The sequence below is a fragment of the Saccopteryx bilineata genome, chromosome 12, assembly GCF_036850765.1.
Source record: "Saccopteryx bilineata isolate mSacBil1 chromosome 12, mSacBil1_pri_phased_curated, whole genome shotgun sequence".
Taxonomy (NCBI): domain Eukaryota; kingdom Metazoa; phylum Chordata; class Mammalia; order Chiroptera; family Emballonuridae; genus Saccopteryx; species Saccopteryx bilineata.
The window spans coordinates 21,184,225-21,207,109 of NC_089501.1; the positions used below are offsets into that span (position 1 = coordinate 21,184,225).

At 36.8% G+C, this 22,885-nt stretch overlaps 1 protein-coding gene across 1 annotated transcript in view; it reads left to right on the forward strand.

The window, feature by feature from the left end:
- The window catches only part of RNF217 (ring finger protein 217), a 138,248-nt gene extending 116,957 nt beyond the window's left edge, over positions 1 to 21,291 (forward strand). Inside the window, exons 4-6 of the mRNA XM_066248150.1 lie at positions 4,478 to 4,679; positions 10,266 to 10,337; positions 11,674 to 21,291. Of these exons, the coding sequence (XP_066104247.1) occupies positions 4,478 to 4,679; positions 10,266 to 10,337; positions 11,674 to 11,747 (348 nt within the window). The 3' untranslated portion in view covers positions 11,748 to 21,291. The remainder of the gene's footprint in view (positions 1 to 4,477; positions 4,680 to 10,265; positions 10,338 to 11,673) is intronic.
- The last annotated feature ends 1,594 nt before the right edge of the window (positions 21,292 to 22,885 follow it).

Genomic DNA, 22,885 nt, shown 5'->3' on the forward strand with positions numbered 1-22,885 from the left:
AATATTATCTTAGAAATAAGGAAAGACTGCTCAGAGAGACTATGAATTGCTGTCTTTGTGATTTAAATGAAAAAGCAAATTTGTCATATAAAGATTTTAGAGCCCAGTGAAACAATATTACACACAGATATAAAATGACAGTAAAAATGGTAGGTGAGATTTTGAGGCAAATAAACTGTCAGTGACAGGTTTAACTTATTAGAATGACCTTCCTGTACTGTTTTAATGAAATAAATGAGTTGGCCCAAAGACAAAGCTGAAAGAGAGGCTGAGTACTGCCTTGTGCCGGAAAGCAAACATGTTCGTCTGACCAATGCAAAGATTATGCTGTCATTTAACAAATTATATGATTGACCTCTGGCTTTACCTTTAAGTTTATAATAAGAGCTGCTTAGCATAATAATAAAAAACCCATATATGAATTAAGATCCTTTCTCCATTCACTCTAGCAGATGACTTGTCTCAGCCCTGGTTATGAGTAAGGATGCCAATCTCATGGTACGCTTATGAGGCTTACAGGTGCTAATCTATTTATAATTCTTGGCACATAGTGGGCTCTAAACAAATATTCATCCCTTTCTCCTTGTAAGTCAAATGCATCACTATGGTCTGTGACCAGGAAGTGTTCAGCTTTATTGTCTCCATTTTAAGATCAAACAATATACAATTAAAAAGTTGAGCATATGATAAAGTAGCCTTTATTTTTGCTGCTCAACAGTTCTCTTTGAATATGTTCTCTCCTAATGCTCAGGTGGTTTAAAGGATCAGAAATAGTTCCAGCGTCCCACAGGACCTTTGGCCCACATTATTCTGAATGCCATCCACTGTGCTAAGTGGGGATGGGCGCTATAATCGTCCTTCAGAACCATTCCCAGAAACAGGCAGAGCAGAGGAGAAAATCTGGGCTAGGGCTGCATTGATCAGGAAGCTGAGAGCTTAAGCTTCGGAGACCCTCACTCGCACAAGTCCCTTTCTAGGCTGTGTATCTACTTTTTGTTTGTAACTTACAGTCTTCTCCTTAAAGAGGGCCTCTCGAATGAGACCAATTTCAGAACCCATGAAACCTGGATCTGCTCTGACTAGACTGTCGGGTAAAAGATAAAAATTTCAATCCAATTTTAAATGCATGGGTTAGCCAATAGCAATGGCAAAACAAACAAAAACAAACTAAGTTCTGCCTGTATGGACCACATGATGATTTGTTCATAACTCTTGACCGTAGATGCTCATATGCCCTTCACCACAAATTAGCCCTTACCTGTCCAGGAAGGTGTTCTCTAGTTCAGCATCCATCCACCCCAGAGTCACCCATGTGAAGAAGTGAGAAAGGGGACCACCTACCAAGAATCAATCAGCCACTGGGAGAGAATGGACACTAGACCTACAATCATCCTAATGACTTTGAATACCAAACATGCTGCCAAAAACTTAGGACACTTTTCTTTCTTGGGTCATTCACTTATCATGTACTAAGTGCCTGCTGTGTGCCAATTATTGTGCTGCCTGCAATGTGCTGCCCTCTGCTTAGTTACTACTTCTTCAATCTTGTCACCATCACTGAGAAGCTGTCCAAATAGGAATATAGACAGATAGATACCATATTATTTGCCCTATAAGATGCACTTTTCCCCCCAAAGTGGAGGTATTTTATTAAATATTTTAACACATCATTTGGTTCAGAATATTTTTTTTCTTATTTTCCTCCTTAAAACCCTAGGTGTATCTTATGCTCAGGTGTGTCTTATGGAGTGAAAAATATGGTAGATAAATATAAATACATAAGCAGGTTGGTAGGTAGGTAGGTAGGTAGGTATACAGATGGATAAATAGGTAGAAACTTTCCAAATAGGAATATAGACAGATAGGTATGTAAATATATAGGCAAGTTGGTAGATAGATGATAGATAGATACACAGATACACAAATATGTATATTGCTCAAATAAAACTTTTACCAATACTATGATTAAAATCTTTAGTTATTTTAAAAGCAGGTTCAAATGTCTTTTAAAAATTCATGTGGTCTCTTGGCCCTGGCCAGTTGGTTCAGTGGTAGAGCATCACGCTGACATGTGGAAGTCCTGGGTTTGATTCCCGGCCAGGGCACACAGGAGAAGCACCCATCTGTTTCTCCACCCTCCCCCCTCTCCTTCCTCTCTATTTCTCTCTTCCCCTCCTGCAGCCAAAGCTCCATTGGAGCATAGTTGGCCCAGGCGCTGAGGACGGTTCCATGGCCTCCGCCTCTGGTGCTAGAATGGCTCCAATCGCAACAGAGCAATGCCCCAGATGGGCAGAGCATCACCCACTGGTGAGCATGCTGGGTGGATCCCAGTTGGGTGAATGTGAGAGTCTGTCTGACTGCCTCTCCGCTTCTAACTTTGGAAAAAATAAAAAATTCATGTGCTTTCTTTAAATCGAAGTTTAAATTTTTAGTTATTTGCATGTGATTTGGAATTAGCAACTTCAAAATTTTATTTGCAAAACCTGTAAAAAGAAAAGGTTATATTTAGATATTGATAATTTTCTTTATCTCTCACCCTTTTAATTTCTCTTTTCACATTAAAGATCTATTTTTCCTAGATGATTTTATCCCATTTCCACAATCATTACCCACTTTTTTTTGTTCTTGTTTCTTTTTGTTGTTGTTGTTTTTGTGACAGAGACAGAGAAGGGGACAGATGGGGACAGACAGGAACGGAGATAGATGAGAAGCATCAATTCTTTGTTGTGGCACCTTAGTTGTTCATTGATTGCTTTCTCATATGTGCCTTGACCAGGGGGCTACAGTAGAGCGAGCAAGCCCTTGCTCAAGACAGTGACCTTGGGCTCAAGCCAGCAACTTTTGGGCTCAAGCCAGCAACCTTTGGGCTCAAGTGAGCGACCATGGGATCATGTCTGTGATCCCACACTCAAGCCAGCAACCCCGCACTCAAGCTGGCGAGCCTGTGCTCAAGTCAGATATGAGCCCGTGCTCAAGCCAGCAACCTTGTGGTTTCAAATCTGGGTCCTCTGCGTCTCAGTCCAATGCTCTATCCATTGTGCCACTGCCTGGTCAGGCTCATTGTCCAGTTTTTGAAAAATATATTATAATTATAATTGCACTGCTACAGAAGATAAGGAGCTACTCTGTGTATCAGGGAAGAAGAGCATTCTTTCAAATAAAATATGTGAAGATGTGGACTGTGACCAAGGCTTAACTAAAGAGTCAAGCATTCACTGGAGGGTTTCATTCACATATTGTTCGTGGTGTTTACAATTGCAAGAAAATATTCACTGAACACTAGTCCAAAGCCAAGTCTTATAAGTCTTGAGTAGAAACTCTCAATGGTCAAAATGGTATAGGAAACATTTAAATAATTTTTTAAACAAAGATTATTATATATATATAATGTGTGTGTGATTAAGAACATAAAAATATATGTATGGTAAGAATAATTGAGATATGACTTGAATATACATAATAAGTACCTATTCTTTAGTGAAATGGGAAGACTGTTTTTAGTTGGTCTTATGTGTTTTAATCACATAAGAGTTACAGCTTCTCAGCCTCTTGGCTAAGATCAAGTTTAGTATCAATCATATAAGAGTTGGACAGTGTTTCCAAACCTTCTTCTAAGAAATACTAAGTTCTATTTCAAGAATCCTCACCTAAGAACCTACGTGTGCACATACTGGAGTGAAAGATGCTCCGATTCATGAGTGTCCATGAGGATTCTGTGTCAAGCATCCAGTTATATCTCAAAGAGTAAAATCTTGATTAGAAACATGGCCTCAGTGCTTGAGATAGTGACGACCACATTGGGTATATGGTGGACTGTTCAGGAATCAAATCCTTGTCACAGTAAGAGCGAAATTATATTTACATGTAACTTGGTGGCAGCAGTTCAATAAGGTACTTAGTTGCGCAAATCGAATTATACAAACAATTATATAAATGTTTTTACAGATAATATTTATATTAGAATTGGAAACTAAAATGGTATTGTGAGGACATTTATAGCTGCTATCATTTCCTTCCACAGAAAGAGCCTTCTGTTCCTTGATGTTTATTCACAAAAAGTTTACAATAATCCTTGCTTTTAAGGAATACTCTTTATCTCCTTTTCCCCAAGTCATTTTGTTCTTGCTGATCATAAACAAAATCTACTTCCAAAACCTTTAAAATGCCTCCTAACCATTGAGTTAGGTGTATGTCTAGAAAGATATGTGAGTTTTCTTTAGGATGTGTTAGTTTATATATTAGTCGTAATCAACCAACAGCATGAGAACTGGAAATGTTACTGAGCTTTGCAAATATGAACTATTTGACACTGATACAATCTTGGAGGATGTGATTACAAGCAAATTGACGCCTCAGGAAGGCTTTGTAGGTAGGACTTTTTTTATATTGGAGAAACTTGTGTTCCCTAACATTTGCCAGATTTACTTGTTTAACATGTTAATAGCCTTTCCTTTCCTTTCTCTTTTTGCTGATACAGATCCACATCCAGAGAACTGAAGGATGTGATCATATGACCTGTTCACAATGTAACACTAATTTTTGTTACCGATGTGGAGAGAGATACCGCCAGCTCCGTTTCTTTGGAGACCACACATCAAACCTCAGTATATTTGGATGCAAATATCGCTACCTCCCAGAGAGACCTCATCTAAGGAGATTAGTGCGAGGGTCGGTCTGTGGTGAGTATCAAACATGACTTCCAGGAATCTTCCCTAGAAGTAATCAATGATACTAGAACTTAGAAATGTAATAGCCATGATAATGCTGACCACCTGCCAGGTATTCTAGTGGGGCCTTTGCCCCAAACAGGAGGAATATTTTCTCTCTCCCTTTGAGTTTAAACTTAAAAAGTTATGTTTGTTAACAGGATTACTTACTTATATAAGTAAGCAGATTTTGTTTAAAAAAATTATTAATTACTCTGCAGATATGTGAAGTAATTAGCCTTTTGAATTTCTGAAACCCTATTGTAAAGCACTTGTTGAGACAAACAATGTCACATTTATTTTCATATTGACATTACCCAGCAGCAAATCTTACACATACATTCTCTTCATTCATGGAGGCTGTGCTATACAGTAAATAATATCTGTATGTTTCATGGCCCTGTAATGGAGTTTCATAGTATCTATATAGTTGATAAGTCATTGTATATGTTTTCTGTTGCATAAATGTTAATATTAATAGCTAACAGTTAATGTAATGAATTTCAAATGCCTTCATTGCATACAAGTCCAAGATTAGATATCCAAGCGCAGTGTTTTTCTGGATTGAGCTTCTCCCTCCCTCCTCATCCTCAACAACACACAACATCATACACAAATATGCAAACATAAACACAGATTTCTGCTCTGGCCAAATGCCACCACCTTGTGTGAAGCAGTGTTCTTCAGACCTAATAGTCGTTTTTTTCAATAACAGTGTACTCCTCTCTGGAATGTACCCACTGTGGGATTTCTTCCTCTCTTTTCATCACAAGGAACTCTATTATATGTCTTTCTGTGGTAGTTTGGCCTGTGTATGTGCAATACTTTTAACATCTTCCACATTTCCCTTTTGTTACCTCCTTTTGCTTATTTCTTAAAAATCTTTTTATAGCCCTCTGTAGTCCTCAATCATTGCTATTGTAAACTAATGCCCTCTCCAGAATCTAATGATGGTTAATCAGACCAAAGCTGGTGCTGATGATATATTTCTATCAGGTAAAAGAGAGAACATGTATTTTAAAACTCATTTTAACTTGTGGAGACCAGTACCATCATTTTCTAAAATCTTGTATGATCTCTATAAAAATATCTTTAGTGAAATGTAAACTTAATTTTCCATAGCCAACAGTATTCAATTTGTTTTAATAATTTTCAATGATTGTTTTATTTGCTTATAACTGTATATACTATAATCATATAACCAATATTTACTTATTAGTTAAATTGACTTGGGAGGAATCTCCCAAGGAATCTAATACCTATTTTATAAGAGTAATACCATGGGAAAACTAATAGCAAATTAAGTTTTGAGCTATAACCTATTTGTAAGTCTATACATACTGAGAACAACCTAAAAACACAAAATCCTAAATTTTCTGTGTTGTTAGTTCTTTTCTTTTCTACAACACTGCCATTTTGTGACAAGATGTTTCCTTCCATTCACAAGAATCCTCTTCTCAGTCATACAAGAGTTGAGTTATTTAACCATCTATGGAATGGACAGCCCATAGACATTGTCAGCAGGGAAAGATTTTCTCTGTACCTTCTGTTCTATTTTTATTTAAAATTTTTATTGTCAACTTTCTGTGAATGGTTTTCTTTCGGGCCTGTATTCTGCTCCGTGTGTGTGTACACATGTGTCCAAAGAAACCTGACAAAGCAGAGAGCAGCTGGGGTTAAGATGAGCTGTCCTGCCCACACGAATTCCCCACCTCCATCTCAGCTGCCTCTGTCTCCTGTTGGGCCATAACCCCTAGTGGAGTGGTTGCCACCGCTCCCATCTGCACAAAGGGCAGGAAAGGAGGTTACTCTGTAAGTCACAAACTTACCTTTTCCCTGGAATATACGAGGGAAGATGGATTGATCATAGCAAAGCCCTTCCACCCTCTGTCCTTGTATGGTGTAACCCAGTTTGCTCCCTCAGTTTGGGGCTGCAGCCTCCAGATGTTCTTGGACAGAGGCCAAGAAGGGGCCTGCTCTTCTCTCACAGCTGGAGGATGGGAACCATGTCTGTATTCCATGTGGCCACATGCCCAGATACAGATCAGAGGTTCCCCTCCCAGAGAACAATGGAGGCCAGAGATTTGAGGATGGTTAGTAGCCTCTGACATGGGGGCATCTCCCTGGTAAAAAGTAGGCAGATTATTCAATGAATGGTTTGGGACTAAAAGTGACGGAGAAAAATTTCTTCATTGTCATATTATTCCTTGCAAATATTCAAGGCATTAATGGCAAAGAAAATATAGATTTTTAATTGATTTCTAGATTGCAAATAACTTATTGGAACAAAAATAATGGAGCCACCTCCAATAATAACTATTTATTTTTTTAAAAAAAAGGACAAAGAAGTCTGGAACCAGAATTGAAGAAATTGAAATAGCCAATAAACCTAATTTAAAATATTCAATGTTATTGATACTCAGAGACATGTAATTTAAAATAAAATGTGTTTGTTTGCTTATTTATTTATTTATATTTAGTGAGAGGAGGAGAGGCATAGAGACAGACTCCCACATGTGCCTCAACCGGGATCCACCCAGCAAACCCACTAGAGGGTGATACTCTGCCCATCTGGGGCCCTTGCTCCATTGCTCAGCAACTGAGCTCTTCTTAGGCCTGAGGCAGAGGCCATGGAGCCATTCTCAGCACTCAAGGCCAACTCACTGGAACCAGTCGAGCCATGGCTGCAGGAGGGAAAAAGAGAGAGAGAGAGAGAGAGAGAGAGAGAGAGAGAGAGAGAAAGAAGGGTCAGGGGTAGAGAAACAGATAGGTGCTTCTCCCTTGTGCCCTGACCAGGAATCAAACCCAGGACATTCACACACCAGGCCGATGTTCTACCACTTAGCCAACTGGCCAGGGCAAAAATGTGTTTATTTTTTGGTCTGTTGATTAACAAATATTTTGTCAAGTTAATACACAATGCTGGACTTTTATATTCTACTAAATGAATTGGAAATTTTGTGCAATTCTTTTGCAAAGAAATTAAAGTAACATGAATGTCATTTTAATATGTTTTATCTAGATAAGTCAACAATGGTTTATTTGCAAGTATAACTTAAAATAGAAAGAAAAGAGAAAGAAATTAAGTATAAGAATAAAAAAGATATGATAAATTGATATGAGAACGTGTTATTTTAACTATTAAGGATGGTATTTTAAAAGAATTGTTAGTGCCCTGGCCGGTTGGCTCAGTGGTAGAGTGTTGGCCTGGTGTGCAGAAGTCCCGGGTTCGATTCCCGGCCGGGGCACACAGGAGAAGCGCCCATCTGCTTCTCCACCCCTCCCCCTCTCCTTCCTCTCTGTCTCTCTCTTCCCCTCCCGCAGCCGAGGCTCCATTGGAGCAAAGATGGCCCGGGCGCTGGGGATGGCTCCTTGGCCTCTGCCCTAGGCGGTAGAGTGGCTCTGGTCGCAACAGAGGGACGCCCCAGAGGGGCAGAGCATCGCCCCCTGGTGGGCGTGCCGGGTGGATCCCGGTCGGGAGCATGCGGGAGTCTGTCTCACTGTCTCTCCCCATTTCCAGCATCAGAAAAATACAAAAAATAAATAAATAAATAAATAAAAGAATTGTTAGTGATCTAGCAATAAAAGAGTGTATGCTTAATCCCTCAAAACAGTTTTAAAAGTAGACTTAAGCATGTATTCAACACTGATTGCATAATTGGAATAAGTTTATTACTTTCCAGAGAAAGCACATGTCTGAGTCTTGGAGTTCTGTAATGTTTGGGAAAATATAACAGTGCTATTAATTACCTTGCAGTCATGTTTCATTGCTATTATGAAAATATACTAATAATTATTTTAAAAAGAAACAAGAACAAGCTTACTGAGCTACATGTACAGAAAAAAATACATTCTTTAAAAATAAAAGCCATTATATTCTAAATAGTTAAGCATAGCTTTAAGAATGTACAAAATGTATTTGTTCAATGAGATTTACTATTCCTTAATAGATTTTGTCATTGTCGAAAAGTATAAGTTAAATATGGGGTTGGACAGTGTATCAATTGAATGGTAATCTTTTTAAATTAAGTGTTAAAAACGATGTTCCCCATCTGTGTGGTCATAGTTCCAAATGATTCCAAAGACCAGTTTTTAAGAATATTACCATTTTTTTTCTGTCTCCATTATGTTCCTTTTTTGTTTTTTTATGTAATTTATTATTCCAAATGACTGTCATTTATATGTAGAATAGCATTGCTTATTTATTTTTAGCAAGAGAGAGAGACAAACAGACAGACAGCAACAGACAGGAAGGGAATTGAGATGAGAAGCATCAACTTGTGGTTGCAGCACTTCAGTTGTTCCCTGATCATTTTATCATATGAGCCTTGACTGGGGGGGGGGGCTCCAGCTGAGCCAGTGACCCCTTGTTCAAACCAGAGACCTTGGGCTCAAGCCAGCGACTCTGAGGTCATGTCTATGATCCCACACTCAAGCTGACGACCCTGAACTTAAGCTGGTAAGCCCACACTCAAGCCAGTGACCTTGGGGTTTCAAACTTGGGTCCTCAGCATCCCAGGTCAACACTCTATCCAGTTTCACCACCTGGTCAGGCTATTCTTAAACAGCTATGTGATTCTATTGCAAATCCCTCCATTCCTTCCTCATCTCTTGTGTTGGTGTCTTCGGCTACACTGCTGTCACATGCCTTAAGATCAAGATTACTAATAATGACAAGATATTAACAAGATATTAACCAGATAATAGTTGTATTAGGCTTTGTGTGTGTGTGCTATTTCCTTTTTTTGTGCCAAGTTAATGGGATTCCAATTGTGAGCCCAGTGCTGTGTTTGCATATCACTAGAGTTTATTATAATCAGTGCTCAATTATTTATTTATGGGAAAAAAAGGCCACTTGATGCCATTTGGCATTCTTATCAGCCTTTAGCCTTAGCCCTTTTTATAGAGTGCTTCCTTTTTAAATTTGTTAAAAAATGATTCACTTAAATAACTTTCAATATATTGTATGTTTATTGGTAGTTTCCTCTCACAATATTATGTAATAAAACATCTCATCTGTAGTTGCTAATTAAGTATTCATATTAACATTTTCTTTGGACCCAGGAAGTAAATTAATCGCTTTTCAGATGTGGGCTTGAGCAGAAATCCTCTCTATAGGACCTATCAGCTTTCCATTTTTTGAGCTAATTACATTTGCTAGACACAACTCGGAGTGTGTCACTCCTTTCTTAATCTTTCAGAGTCTTGAAAATTTACAACCGAAGAGGTCTAAAGGAAAAGCACAAGGGTGGAAAGTCCTGGTAGAATCAAGTGAGCCAGTTGCTCTGGAAGTTTTCGCTTATAAAGGATAAATGGTTCATGAAGGATAAATGGTTCATGAGGTGCTTGACTAATGTGCCCAGGACTTCAGTGGAGTTACTAACTATACATTATTTGTTCTACACCTGATGTATTTCCTTAGAGAAATATTGCCTTAATTGTAATCAGCCATCCTTAAAAAAATAACATACAGAGCTGTAGTATAACAAAAAAATTGATGAAATTATTGAGTGAATTCATTTTAAGACTCTTTAAGTAATTTTGCCTTTTGTTTTCCAGCTGGAAAATTATTTGTTGCACCTCTAATCCTGGTCCTGGGATTAGCACTAGGGGCCATAGCAGTTGTAATAGGTAAGAAACACTTAACCTACCCGAGACTAGAATTCTCTGAGTGCCATAGAGAGAGTATGAGTGTAAGTGTAATAATGCGAGTCTGTGACGAAGTGGACGTGAAAGCTGTTCCGTGCTGCTTTAGCTAGGCCCTCAGCACTGACCTACAGATGCAGAGGCTCCTGTTTCGTATACGATGTTATCTGTGTGACACTTATGAAGCATCACTTACCACCTTTGAATACTGGTATTAACACAACTAGAATTTTAGTGACAGAGTTCAGTGGACTAGAACCTAGATTTTCCCATTCTGAGCTCAGATTGTAGCATCAAAGAAAAGAGGCTTTGGTCCACCCTTGGGTGTTTGGTTTGTTCTAGTGAAAGAGCGCCCTGGGTAGGAAAAGGCACCACTGATGTGATAAGAACAATACCCAACATATACTTACGCACTGGAAATAGAAATCATATCAGGGATTGGTGATGCAATATATGAAAATCTGTATTTCAAAGCAGTGGTTTCTCAGGCTCCGCTGTGCTTCACAGTAACCTGGGGGGCTGTTTAAAGCGCGGGTTGCTGACCCCTCCACACAGTTCCTGGTTCCGTGTGGGGGCAGGGTCTACGGGTAGCGAGTGGTAAAAACTTCTCAAGTGGTGCTGATGCTGCTGGTCCAGAGACCACACTTGATGAATCATCGCTTCAGAGAGTATTAAACTAATTGCTATCGACAAAGGCATCTCTGATGACTGTTTCACATATTGGATGGAATTATTTTCTAAATAAAATAACTTTGCATTTTAGCAAGTCATGGACATGTGTAGGACAGGTAGAATCATAAAGTAACTGACATTTAAGTTATTACAATGAGTCGGACTTTATGTAGTAAATACTGTTATTATCTGCATTTTACAGTTGAGGAAATTAAGGCTTCCTGCTCTAGTCATAACTGGGAATGAAACCTGCCGTTCGCTCCCCAGCCCCTGTTGTTAAGTAGTATGTTATTCTGCCTGAAACTGAAGTGTGAATATCATAGTGTCACATAGTCTAACTAGAGAGAGTAGAGAAGACTTATACCTAAGGTTTGAAATTTTGATAGAAACCATTATTCCATATGCAAACTGGTATCCCTGAGGTTGTTAAAAGGGGAGCGAGCTAAAGGAAAATAATAACAAATGAAATTTGTGGAGATAAATGCATTTTGTAGCACAGGTGCCTGCCTTCTTTTCATTCGCATGAATTGCTCAATAATGATTATCTGTAAATCTTTTGCAAAATGGAAATTTTTTCAACTGCAGAAGCGTAAATGCCTCTTGTCCTAATGAATTTAATCTTTTTTTGTTTTTTGTTTTTGACACCCAGGTTTATTTGTGTTTCCTATCTATTGCCTTTGTAAAAAACAGAGAAAACGATCACGGACAGGTATGCATTGGTGAAGTGCAGTGATTGCACCTGACTAGGCTGGTCTGGGTGGGAGCTGTACAGAGCAGCACAGCCGCTGAGAGTCGCGGCCTGCAGTGCGCCGCGAGGAACCTTCTGCCGTCTCGTGTCCCCGTGGCTCTCCGCGAGCCGTTACGCCTCCAGCTCTGGTGTCCTTCCAACATGGTATCCTGTCCTTTCCTTCTACTGATTGCTGCTTTTTAAAAATGGTCACTTTCATACACTATAAACATCTGTGTTATCATTCTGAACTTCGTAATGGGTCTTGGAAGAAAATATTTGAAATAAGAATCAGTTTTCCTCAGAAATGTCTGAGCATGCCTCTCCCGAGAGCTGCTTGGACTGTCTTTGTACCTGAACCTTCCTCCAGCCCATCTTGGGAGACTCAGTGTGAACAGCTGAAGTCCCACCTGTACCAACAAAGCAAGGCCACTTTTCAGAAGATGAAGGTTCACCGTATGCCTCTGTTTTCATTGTGGCCCAAGCAGTCTAATTCCTTCATTCTTCAGATGATATCATTGTTTAAAAAAAAAAAAAGTATCAGCGCCCAAAAGGGAACTAATGAAACTAAATTAATGAAACAATCCATGAGTTACTGAAGTGTATATGTGTGTAGAGGTAGAATGTGTGGGTGTATAAATAACTGTATTAAAACTCAGCCCAGTGACCTTGTCCTTGTCAAATTCCATGCTTCTACACTATTTTTCCACATTTTCTTACATATATTTAAAGATGATGGTTCTTTTGTGGGCATAATTTGGGGATGTACTGAATTAAAGTCAATATAGACAACAGGCACTTTTGATATTGACCCTTTCTATTTCTTGCTCTTTGTCTCACACACACACACACACACACACACACTCATGCACACACAGGAGTGTGTGCCTTGTCACCCCAAGGATTATCAAACCTTATAAACTGACAAAACTGATTGATTTTAGGAAATTCTCAAGACCTGAACTTTCAGCCTTTTCAAATTTTTTATATTTTGGCCTAATGCTTTCACTGTATGAATCCTGTAGGCAAAATTAGTAGTTTAGCAAGTTTGCTGTAGAGAGAACTGCTTATGCTTTTAAACAAATCCCTATTCTGCTAATTTTTAAAACAACTTGTAATTACAGATAATTCTGCTTTAGGTAATGCTGTGGCGTTATTTACAGCCCCACCCTCTTACCTCTTTTATTCTCTCTCTTTAATTTGTCCTCATTTCTCATTAAAACAAATACTAGTTTTGAAGGCTTTTTTTTTATGTTTACTGCTCATAGGCATAATAATGTGTTGGTATCTTCTTACCCTTATGGAGGAGTAATTTGGGGGGAAAAAAAGCTTTTGTGTTTATCGGTTTATCTCAAATCTAAACTGCTTTTGGAGAAGAAAACCAAAAAAAAGTGAAGGAAATATTTTCAGGAAGTTTTACTTAGCTGAAACATTCTTACAAATAAGAAAAGGATAGTAACTAAGATATGTTGTTCCTTTGTTTTCATCACAAAAATTCATCAGCAGAAGGGAAGGGAAGCGAAGATGCCTAAGAAGTCTATAAAGTTTTCACTTGTTTCGAAATCCTTAAAATTAGCTATCTGCATAGATGTAGCATTAATTTAAGAGCAACCTTGTGTGAATTGAAATAAATTATGTAATAAAACATGCATGAACATGGATAGTTTGTGTTGGGCTCCAAGGTATGAGAACAGTTATGATTTTTATTTGACCTGAAAAGTCCATGCTAATGAAGTTTATTTGCATAGAGAACAAGCCAGACCATTTCCATTCCTCTGAATGACACTCAGAACGGTTATACTACAGCTCCTGGACCAGACTATTTCCAGTTAGAGGACAGTATGCCATTTATGGTTCTGGAATGGCATATTACTAAAGCAAACGTCATACATGAAAAAGTGATGTGCTGTATCTTCAGCAAATCGTGTTTCCATTCATCCACCCATGCATCCATTCATTCAACAAATATTTGAGTATCTAGTCTATATGCTCTAGTATTAAAACTGAGAGAATGAGAATTTTCCTCCTAAATCTATGTAATTCTGTCATATAGTGCTTAATTTTTGTAACTTTATCTTTCCCAGACTTAGATGTTAGTTTGACAATATGAATATGAAAATTCTAAATCTAGTGGATATGTTTATGTATGATATGTATCTATATGTAATATGTCCATAGAAATATGTGTATATATATTCATATATTTATGTATGATATATGTGTATACATATACAATATTTCCATAGATCATAGATGCATATGAATACATATGCCACATACATATATACCAACTGGCTAAATAATATACTCTCTGGTCTTAGATAATCTATTTTCTTAGGTATCTGTTGTCTTTGGCTTACTCAGGGATTTTTATTTCTTTCTTTGAATAACTTATCTTTGGGAAATATTTTTATATTATTTGGAAATGTCCCAGCTTCCCAATTACAAAGTATATCTGTTATCAGTGAAGGCTGCTTCATCAGTGTGTAAGCAAGCATGACTGTGTTGCACAGAATTTTTCTTTTTCTATGGCATAGATTTTTTTTAATTAATGTATGCATTTTTCTCTTTAACAGCTGTTATAGATTAGGCCTTGTTGGTGACTGAAAATAATTATTTGTGGCATCAAGATCTTAAAAAGAGAGAAGGAATTAAAAAAGATTATTTATGTTAGTGTGAACATTGGAGGTGTAAAATAGTTGTAGTAATTTTGGAGATGAATTCTAAACACTACTTTAGAGAAAGAAGCATATATAGATAAAAAGATAGAAATAGCCTTCTGTCCAAAGCTTATCATTTTATATGTTATTTTAAATTTAATATATACATTTTTTTAAAAAAATAAACCATATAGAATTATAAAATACAAATTTCTCTGCTTAACCACCCCCTTATTTTTTAGGGGTTGTAGACACTTTCTACAAATATACAGATAGGTGTTTGTGTGTGTGTGTGCCTGTGTGTGTATTAGTCTTACACAAATAGAATAATAACATTCTTACTATCCTGTGTTTATTTTTTATTTAATTATACATTGGTAGACAACTTTCCATAAGAGTTTAAATATATTGACCTCATTCTTTTATAAATTGCTACATATCCCACTGTGAAGCTGTTTTATTTAATTAACGCCCTAGTGAATGGACATCAAGATTGTTTTTACTTCTCTAATATAGAGCATCAGTGCAGACCCTTTACATATATTGCTGTCATCTTGTGGTAGCATTTCATAAGTTTTTAAATTTGGTTTTTATAAGATATTTGAAATAAAATTTTAATGCATTTTCAGTGAATGAGATCAAAGAGATAGTATATTTGAGGTCTTTTTCTTGGAGAACAAAAGTTTATATGAAAGTGCATAATTTTTACAGAAAACATCTTCTGCAGGATAATTTTACTCCTGCTTAATTAGCCAAATAAAGATCTTGCCAAAACATGTAAAGGAAAATTAATCTTATTACAATAAAAGTTAAATGTAATGAGATATTTGTAAGGTATCCAAGAAAGATGCGTTGATATATTTGGATGGCCTGATTGTACAACTTGAGGGATTTAAAAGAAATAACCGAATTGATCATATTTGTCACTTTTTTTGGTAAACACTATCCATGTTCATGCATGTTGCTGCACAAAGGAACTTAATTATGCCATTGTGAAAAGTAGGAAGCAGTGTGTTGGCAATTACGAATGACCACAATTAGCCATAGAAAAATAAATTAGATTGATGTAAGGTTTGGTGGTTTGTGGAGATAATTATAAATTGTGGAATAATCTGAAACATTCCTTTTACAATAAATCCCCACAGTTCCCTAAAATCCTCTGCATGAGGAGTTAATGATTGGGGTCAAACCTTTTGGTGCAAGCATCATCCTGTTGCCACCTCCTTAATTTTCTGGTAGGTGTATCCTAAAGGTAAAACAGACGGGAAAACAATCAAAGATAATTAAACACCAATCAGGTCAACCTGATATCTTTCATTGTACTTTCTCGGTGGCGGTGTCAGGGTTCAGAGGTGCCTCTCAGGAGATTCCTTGTCCTGTAACACCCACCATTTCTTGAGTCCCAGAGTCCCAGGTGAGCCTTTATCTTTGAATCCTACCACCCAAAATATGGCCCATCACTCCCCTAAAATCCTCTCAAACCACTGTAATCTCTTCTAGTCCCTGCTGACCCTCCCCAACCTCATTTGTCACTACCCCCCGATACTCTAGTAGCTCCTGTTCACTAAAGACAAGAAGAGGGACTGGAGGGGCTGGGGACTCTCTCTGGCATGTGCCAGTCATCGGCATTCCTCCCTGACCTCTATGAAACTCGAGTACGCCTGCCAAGACATCCATCCAGCTTCTCCCTTGTTAGACAAATACAATTAGTTTTAACCTTAGACGTTGTGCTGCCTGTTAAATTCATAATTATTTTTTAAAAAGTTAGTGGCCTAAATAATACTAATTGGTATATTTCATTAAGTTCTTCAAAATTGTAAAAAAAAAAAAATCATGCCAAAAGCCATTTTAGATTTTAATTTTATAAGTAAGCTGCATATACACTTTAATGTGAGTCTTCCCATCAGATGGTACGCTTATCCTTTCCGATTTGTGGCTGAAATCTATCCCAGCTATTGAAAGTAATTTTCCATGTGGTCAGTTTTATTGTTTTGTGCTAATATCTATTATTAATATAGCCTTAAAATTCATTATTGCACTTTAAACGACTTGTGCCATTTAAGTACTTTGACAGAATTTAAAGAAACTGATTACATATATTTGATGAAGGCAGTAGAATAAGAGTGTTATCAGATATGCGTCACTTGTTTAAATTTGGGGCGTGATCTGCAGCTGAAAGTTTAAAGCAAGTAAAATATACCTGAAAAAACTGTAGCCGAGTTTCTGAAGTTCAAGTAGTCCTAGAAATTGGTATCAAGAGCTCAAACGTAGCAAGTAATTAATCAATGTTACCTAATAACCTTGCTGGAATGTCTGTTAAAAATATCAATTGCTACTGCAAGTTTTAACTGCATTTTTGTATTTGAGAATATTGGTTTTTGAAATCTTCATAACATAATGATGACATTTTCCTCTACAGAAAATAAGTTCTAAAATCCCATTTTTAATATATATAACCACAATTTTTACTTTGATAAAACTGAAGTAATTTTACAGAATTGTTGAAATATCATCTGACCAAAAGCAGAGGCCCAGAAACTGGGGAGCTTTTAAGACTGTGAAATGTTACCTTTTAGGTGCAAACCAATGATGTAAACCTTTAAAAGAGAAACGCAGTGGAACTCTGTAACTGTGGTTTAAGGATAGAACTGACACTCATTTCATAGCTAACAATGTGTGGGGCTTCTATTGTATATCACTGTTGTGAGGTGCTATTCACAACAGTGTGAGGTGCACTGTTTAGTTGGTGCTATTCAAATCCAAGGAGCAGAGAGTCACAGTAATGTAAGACTTGTACCTGTGCACTGGAAGCATCAGCAGAAGCCTTCCTATATCACATACATAGTGCCAATTTTAGACCATGTAATTATGCCTATGACAAACTATATTCCTTTTGGCTAAAGAAGTGACCTTGTTGAGAGTAACAAAATGGACATAAAAGGCAATAAATTATTGTTTTTTAAAAAACACACAAAATATTGCCACACTTTTTCCCCCCACTTCCTTCTAGCTTATAGAAGAAATGTCATTAGGTGTCTTTAATTCTGCATACAGACTTAATACCATAGGAAATATTTTTTCAGGTCTATCCCACATTTTAGTTACTCTCTTCCATGATTATTAATAAAGGACTTTCTTCCCTGCTTGTGAAGGGATGAATTCTCACACTTGAACATCAAGTTCCTATTTTCTTATAGACTTGCTGGTTGTCTTGTTTTCTCCTTCTGCAGTCCCCTTCTTATCTTGGCCAAATGTAGGATAAATTCTTTCTCACCTTAACTCCTTTGATTCTAAGGAAATGAAATTCAAACTCTGAAAGGCTTTCATAATTTGGCAATGGTAATGAACTATTTACCTTGGCTTATTTTATCTGTAAATTGAAATATATCAGGAGTACTTGGGACAGAGTTGGAGAACATTGCCCAGTCCTACAAGAAGTAAAATGAATGAGAAGATGTCAGTTTCATCATAGAGCCTAAAATATTCTACAGCCAAGTTTCAGAAATTGCTTCGTGAATATTGTCAGGTCAGTACTGTGTTTGCATATTAGTTGAACAGAAAGTGCATGTGGACGTTCATCCAACCTGACATCAAGTCATTCATGATTCACCTAAAATGGCCAAATATGTTGTTTATCGTCTTTGTTTTTGTAAAATATTCTATAGCTTGGACTTGGGGCTGCATTTATATAGTGTAGTATTTGTATATAAAACAAGGATTCATAATTGGAATTTTTGATAATCTAAAGTAGATCACACTGACTCTGATTTTACTCTTTTTCTAGAGAAACCATTTGTCATTTGCAAATGTTTGGCTTTTTCATTGATATGATTTAGCTATGAGCCACACTCAAGCTATAATTAGTATCAGTTTAGTACATGATGTGGGAAAATTCAAGATCAAGTCAGACAGGTATTAAAGGGCCCCACAAATAGTAAAAATAGTGTCATTTCATATCTTTCCTTAGAGCCAGCAAGCTGTGCCATCTGTCATCGGTTCCCTACAAGGTTGTTCAGTGGTCATCTCATGCCCCAAATGGGGAAATAGTCTCAAAAATCTAGTGATTCTTAAAAACAACACTTTTATCATGAACATATTATATCCTCAGTGTCCAAATATACTTTCACTGTTCTTTTCAAGTAAATACTACCTACTATTTGATATAAATATTGTTTTGTGTTCCTTTATAAAGAAAATTCTAGATACAGTATATAATTTTCTATCAGCTGACTACAAACCCTTTTTCTAAGGCCCATTTTTTTAAAAAGTTCCATATGGAAACAGTTTACTTTTGGTATTTTATCATTTTCATTGTAATTAAAATTCTGTAGATAGTATTGAAAAAATAAACCAACCTTATAATTCATATGAAACCTGGCACAGTAATTGATATATCATATCTATATAGATATAGATATATAAATCCATTTACTTTGACAAGGACAATCTGTTACAGATTTTTAATATGAAAATTAATTGACAATCTTGTTGCTCATGAAAGCAATTATTAACTTTAGTAAATTTTGAATTATCATAGAAATAATTTTATGTAGAAGGAAAGCAAAAACAGTAGCATTAAAATATTAAGTTATGTTAACACATTATTTATTAAGATGCCCACCTGTTGTTTTATTTCTATTTTAAACAAAATTGACTATAAGACATTCATTAAACAGATATATTTATATGTATGTATACCTACTGCAAAACTGTGGGACAATTAAATTATTCACATTCTCTTTTTTCTGAGTGTAAATTACTAAAAAAATGTTTGGATGTTTAATATATTACTGTATATTCAGAAATTGCAATTCTAAGGTAAAATTGTCCTCCTAATTATCAGAATATATCCCATTTTAATTGAATTTCCATGAATAATAGCAAATGAGAATTTTTCAGTTGTAAGATGAATGACACTCATTACTAGTTTGTACCAGATTTTGTCCATCATTTTTTTCTATTGCATACTTTTCATTTTGTGTAAAATTTGTAGTCATTTCCCAAACAATGTCATATTTTTATGTCAAAAATTAGCCTAGTTGAAAAGAGATTTGTTTTACTCTTTCAATGATGTTGGAAAATGTCAAACTGTTAATTTAAATATTCATAAAACTATGTGGAGGAAACCGTTATGAATCTATTTTAAGAAAGAGGCAGGTAGAAATAAAAAGATGATATTAATATCATGGAAATTCCTGAAAGAACATTGGAAAGGGAAAGAAAAAATTCTGTTGAGATAAATATGTTGGAAAATAAAAAGTGTTTAAGACCTTAATTTTTTATATTATTAGAGTAATCAACTTCTTCTTGCCAAATGAATATTTTATGCTATTGTTGGTTCCATGAATTGTGCTTTTAATGTAATAGATAATTTTATGTACTTTCTCCCCATTGTAGTGTTTATACATTTATTACTGAAAAGAAAGTTAGAAATTGGTGAATGAAAGCTAGGGAAACTGGGTTTGTTACCATTTTCCAATAGCACTAATGTATAGTTCCCTTAATCTTTCATACGGTGCTTTGTGTGATGAGAGTATATAACATTTATATATGTTATTGGTGCCTTATTTTTTTCACTTGACTTTATTTCTTATCTAAAGAGCCATATATTTTTTGTGAGGTTACTTGGTCCTTCTATTTAAAGTCCTGATGAGACAGTGTATCTTTAGGATGTATATAGACTGCATTTGCTATCTTAATCCACTGTATTATCTCTAAAACAGCAGGTTAGCCAATGTATTTTTCTTTAATTCATTGTTCATTTTTAAGCTAAAGTATAAAAGAATATTAAACACCATAAATTGAAGCCATTATAGTTGAAATGTATTTTTAAACCACAAAAGAGAATGATGATTATTGTTTAACACAGGAGTTGGAATGGCTATCAGCCTTTATCTATAGCTCTTATTAGGACTGACTTACTTTGCAAAGAGCATTGCAAATAAAAGTAACTATAGGGTACTTAAAGTTTGACCAGTTCTATACAACTTGTCTTTGGCAAAGTGTTATCTGTCATTCATTTCCACACAGATGCTGAAAACCACGGAGTGTAGTATTTACATGTAGTTGTTCATTCACAGTGGGCTGTATGGACATGAAGACATTTTGTACAATATATTACTTTGCTCTTCTTAGTCATGCCTTTGTATTAGCTTTATACAAAAAACAAAAACAAAAAAAAACTAGTTTTGTTGTATTCTTTATGTACCGTAGTATATCATTCAACTTTTCGTGATGAATGTATGATGAATAATTAAAATAATTCATGTGCTTAGAAAAGACAAAGACACAGGCTATACATGCACATATGTATAAATATTTGACAAAAAAAATAATAATCTTCCAGCCAACAGGTATGTCCTGCTGGACAGGACCTGGAAATTGATTTTTTTTTTTAACCATTGACATTTAAAAATCTATTACCTCAAGAATTTTCAGTGGATACGTGTCAGTGTACTGCTCCTTCTTAGCAAATGCAATCTCACTTGCTGCTGGCAGTAAAAGAACCCAGTGTCAGATCACACAAATTTTAGGGGCAAGCCTTTCAAAATGAATACCTTGTGATAGTTTGGAGTCTAATTTTGGACTTTCAAATGTCCCTATGCCTTTTGTTGTGGTTGGGCTTTCTTTTTTTTTTTATTGTTTTTGGTTAGTTGTTTTACAATGGAAGAGTAATCTTAATTATGAGATCGGATCTCATGGAAGAATATAACAACACTCACTCTACTTGGATGAAAAATGTAATGGGAATCAAGTGTTTTGATTGTCACTGTCTGAACTGTTGTACGAATGCTTGTGGAGTGCTGTGTACTCCCGTGCTGTGTGCAGTACACCGTGCAGCATCATTTAGTAATGCCTAATAAAAGTTTTTAAAAGAGAAGACTCTTGTCCTTTCTTTCCTATAGATTTGGAATTTAAAGAGATTAAAAGGTAAAATTTCACAGTGCCACATAAATTTGGAAAGAGTGAAGTTATTTCTGCACTAGATTCTGAGAACGGGGAAGCAGAAATGAACAGAAATTCACGGTTGTGCTTTTTTGGAAGGTGGATCGTGTTGGGTTGCTGAGTCGTGACTGAGGAAAGTGCACATGACAGTGAAGATGAGTCTGAACATCATATGTGGGGTGTGATAAAGAAGCAAATGTTGTAGAAGTAAGAGTGTGGCGTAGGGTGGCAGTTGCTCCCTAGACAAAGGGGGCTGGGCTAGGCACTCTCAACATTAAACAGAACAACGTCCTTCCCATACTCTATAATCACCCACAAATCAGTCAGTTATTTTTGCCTGTATTGTATATGAGGCTTTCTAGAAAGAATATGAGTTCCATGAGGTTGGGGATCATGCTCTGCTCCCTTTTGTGTCCCCTGAACCTTCTATTGCAACTGGTACGTACATCACAGGCACTGAAATGCTTATAAAATAAATGCCAACACTTCTCAGAAAACAGAGATTTTTTCCAAGATTTCTCAACTCCAGAAATGATGAAGCCAGGGATTCTAATTAGTCTTCCTTCTCCAAAAGAGCTAGTGCACCTGATTTGAATTTACCAACAGCAGCAGGAGATGGAAGGAACACTAGACAGACATAAGCTTGGGTTCTCACCCTCTGATGTGTATTCTTATTAACTTCACCTTTGGGGGTCTCCTCACTTCTTTAAATTGGAGGGGTTGTTTTAGATGATTTCAGAAGAAATATTTATCTAGCGCCTGCTATGTGTTCATATAGTATGTGCATTCATATAGTATGTTCACATGCATCCTTCCATAATCCTTACAACCCACCTCCATAGTGTTATTTCTGTCCTCATTTTGCAAAGTTTACCAAACTAAAAATAGGAGTTTAGTGATATTTTGGAATACAACAAAGGTTTTATTCCAATTCAGGGCTGCTACCTGTCAATATGCAGTCCCCCCCCCCCCGTGAAAACTCGAACATCCTCAGGATGATAATAGATAGACAAACCCTTTCACAATTTCAACATCCTTTGCTCAAGTCTCCAAATCTCAGTCATCAACAATATAAAACAAAAAGGTCAGAATTGCCTTTGTCCAGGGTACAGAGAGCCTGTCAGGGCGGCTGCCCCCACATGAGGTCGCTGTCCACCCCCCACTGTAGACTGATGCTTTCTGGTGCATGGAGCAGGCCGAAGAGCCAGACACCCTGGGTCCCGGCAGGAGCGCCAAAGGATACTGCAGTCCTGGATAGAGGGAAGCAGGGACTGGTGCACACAAACATCGCTGTCCCCAGCAACCCTTGACTGGGCAACCCAAAGATTCAAACCGGCGACTAGCATTTCATGTGGACACTCTACCCATTGTTCCACAGGTCAGGTGCAAACTATTTTTAAAATTGGTTCAGACTCTTCAGTTTTAGCATTTCTCTAACCCAGACAGGCTGTGGCAAGCCCCTGGGCCTTGGCACAGGCTGGTTCCCTCCGCCTTCGTGCTCTCCAGGCCCCGCCCCCTACTTGATTCTC